This window comes from Poecilia reticulata, linkage group LG13 (genome assembly GCF_000633615.1).
Source record: "Poecilia reticulata strain Guanapo linkage group LG13, Guppy_female_1.0+MT, whole genome shotgun sequence".
Taxonomy (NCBI): domain Eukaryota; kingdom Metazoa; phylum Chordata; class Actinopteri; order Cyprinodontiformes; family Poeciliidae; genus Poecilia; species Poecilia reticulata.
Window position 1 is genome coordinate 9,012,718 of NC_024343.1, and position 3,425 is coordinate 9,016,142.

Sequence of the window (3,425 nt, forward strand, 5' to 3'; positions counted from 1 at the left end):
TAAATAATTATAATTTTCTCCCAACTTTTGCTGTCGTCATTTCACAGACTAGTTTAAATGCCACCGGGATGGAATACAGTAACTTGTAAACAGATKATTTAAACTGCTTGTGTGGAGACAGAAAAAAATCATTAGACTTCAGTTTGAAAGTCATAATTGTCATGATGTGGTGTTGAGGTGCGTTGAGGAAAGAGGCCATGGACCCAGGCAAGAGATGAAACGTAGATTTAATAGTGAAGATGCTCAAACAGTCCAATAATCTGGCAGCACAGCAGAGCGGGAAGCTAAAGCTCAGCACTGGTAGCAACAGTGAACGGACTGACAAACGAGAGACTCGGCGACTCAGGACTTCACGGTTCTACTGAGACGCTAACAAACAACAAAACTCAACTGACGACTGCCGATGACAAGGATCCGACAAGAGACGACGACAACAGGTGGGTTTAAATACACAGGGAGACGAGGAACAGGTGACACTAATCAACAAGTAGACAACGCAGAGAAACAAAACCTAAAAATAAACACAGAAAAGTCAAATCCTTACCTTCATAAACATGAAACTGAAGGATATATTTATATTTTCTGTATATTTTAGTTAGTTTTATAAATACATGATATGGTTCCAGTTAGTTATAGTTTTCCCCCATTAATTACCATTTTTCGTTATTTCAGTTAAAAATGTTTTTTTTCAATTTCAGGTTTTCTTTAGTTTTACTTGAGTAAACTAACCTTGCCTCAGACTAAAGGGACTAGATTAAGATAATCTCAGTGCTGTTTGTTTCTTTTTCTCAAGTTACAACTTTGACCTTTTAATTTACAAATACAGTCTGTCATCTGAGGTCACAGATAATTTGATGCTAACATAATGTTTCATTTTATGTTTTGCTGGATCAACACACCACACATGGTTGTAAAAATAGACTTGGGAAATAAAAGTCTTAACTTTTATTTCCCAATATATTACTGACAAGTGTAGGGAACATAACTGCCTCTCGGTTTATCTGTCTATCCACTTTCTCTTGGCAGTGAAGGCCTCCCTTTCTTCAGGTTGCCCCAGGGGAAACTGAATGGGTGAGATGAAGCGCAACAGGTTTGTCAAACCTAACATCTGAAAACATTAGAGATCCTATCAAAGGGGAGAGAGGAGGGCTGGTGACGGGGGACAGGAAAGATTCTGCATATGTCTGAGGAGAAGTGGCTGTTGGCGCATGCAGACGTAAAAACTGTGAAAACAGAAAAACTACTTCTACAGGCATATCTGGGAACTCAATGAGTTCTAATACACAGGAGATTAAAATGGGAAAACAAGTAAACGAAACATGGAACATCATCAGCTTTTACACAGAGTGACAGCTGATATGTGACACGGTGACGTTAAATGGTGTCTGGACACAGTCCGCTGTTAGGTTCTCATTGCATATCAAAACAATCCAAAGTTTTATGGCATTAAGGTAATTACACAGACATTAAATGCACTATTGTCCCTTTTCCACTGGTTCCAATGGACCAAGCTCCCATCTATTCGGTCTGCTTTGCGAGCTTTTCCACTAGCATTTTTTCCATCCTGGTATCTGCTTTTTCAGTGCCTGCAGTGGAGTAGGTAGGGTAGGTCAGTGCCGACCAGGTACTGCGATGTGACATAAACATACTACCATTCACTAATTGGGAGTGGGCGTGGTCAGACATAGGAGCAAAGACAGAAAAAAACATATTTCAAACTCACAACAGCTCAGAACTGATGGAGTCCTCTGAAGCTGCAAGCAAGTGGCGAACAATGAGATCCTGACTTTTCTGTGCATCAGACTTCGATATTCAGCAGCAGCTTGATGGAGGAGTGAATTGTTTTTATCCATAGCGGAGAGAATGGAAAGCCTCGGTGAGTCCTGGTGCTCAGATGCATGCTAACGCAGCTCCGTGATGGTCAGGTGAGCAGTGTGTGGATATATCTGTCCAGCTTTTACTACATTTTATGATTGCTTATTTACAGTTATGGAAGATATCGAAAACACAAATTCTGANAGGTTTATTTTATTTTTAAAGTTTACAAATCCAGTTTCACGCACGCATAAATCTTTTTCCACACGCACAGATATTTTTAGACTATTTTCACTCCATAAAGACCCAGGTCACACTGGAGGAACTATGTTTCTCGGCTGGCCTGAGAAACATAGGCCAGCCAACTTATACCCCTGATAAATTGAGATTATCAGGGGTATAATCTCAACTTCCTCAGGGGGTTGAGATTATACCCCTGAGGAATTGGCCCAAGTGGCTGTGGAGAGAGAAGTCTGGGCCTCCCTACTTAGGCTGCTACCCCTGCAACTCGACTCCAGATAAGTGGAAGAAGTTGGATGGATAATAAACTAGAATCACTAAGAAAGAGTACAAGCTAAAACTGAAAGTTGGTGCTGATTTTCAAATATGATCACAAGCTGGTTGCTCCAAATCACAGATCAACAGGTCAACCCACAGCCACTCTTCCATTTGGTAAACTTTTCTTACCAAATGGTAATCTCTCTGTGTTTGTCATCCATCCATCCATTTTCTAACACCCTTGTCCCTGGTGGGGTCAGGAGGGAGGCAGGGTACACCCTGGACAAATCGCCAGTCTCGTTTGTCATCTATTACTTCAAAAATTTTAAATGTTTGGTTTTAGTCTGTATCAGCAGCAGATTGTAGATTCCTAACTTTGTTTCAGTGCATTTGAAATTCCAACTTGGAATGTGTTTCTTCTTTCAGACCATCCCAGTGGCTCCAGGTCAAAGCTCCCTCGCTCAGATGGAGCGCCCTGACTCMGGGCTYTCCTATCCCTTCTGGGCACAGCCTCTTACCACCATATCTGCCATGCCCAACCAAGGAGTTCAGTTTGCCTCAGGTTCTGCAGCTCTGCCTGGACCCCCTTTGGTTCATATGCCTTTACCCATGTCTTTGACCGCCATGATTCCTCAACCAGAGACCCAGGCGGTGGAGCTTCACCCTCAGGTTCTGGACATCCAACAGCACTCAGAGCATGAGCTGGACCAAGAACCACAAGATCACTCCTTGGAAGAAAATCCTGAAGAAGAGCCAGTGTCCCCTAATTTGCTGGATAMACTTCTGGAAGATCAGAAGGGGCATGATGACGAGGAAGACAAGAAGTCATACTCCAGCTCCATATTCTTACCTAATGTCTGAAGTCACAACAGTTCATTCCATTGAAACAGATTTTTTTTTTTGTAACTCAGTGGTCATAAGATTGCAGAAATTTTTGGCATACTCATTAACTTTAGCTCAATTCTTGCCTTAGTTCATAGACAAAGAACTAAGGCAAAGTTTGCCTTAGTTCATTGTTTTTACCAATGCCTTGACAGACACGCTCCAGACAGAGCTGGAAATGTACATTTTTACATGTAAAAATGCACAAATTGAAAGAAATTTTGTTGCAA

The 3,425-nt window shown here is 41.6% G+C and overlaps 1 protein-coding gene across 1 annotated transcript in view; it reads left to right on the top strand.

Annotated features, from left to right (window-relative positions):
- pou2af1 (POU class 2 homeobox associating factor 1) overlaps positions 1–3,419 on the top strand; it is a 30,067-nt gene extending 26,648 nt beyond the window's left edge. The window contains exon 4 of the mRNA XM_017308115.1: positions 2,740–3,419. Within this exon, the coding sequence (XP_017163604.1) occupies positions 2,740–3,174 (435 nt within the window). The 3' untranslated portion in view covers positions 3,175–3,419. The remainder of the gene's footprint in view (positions 1–2,739) is intronic.
- Positions 3,420–3,425: the final 6 nt, after the last annotated feature.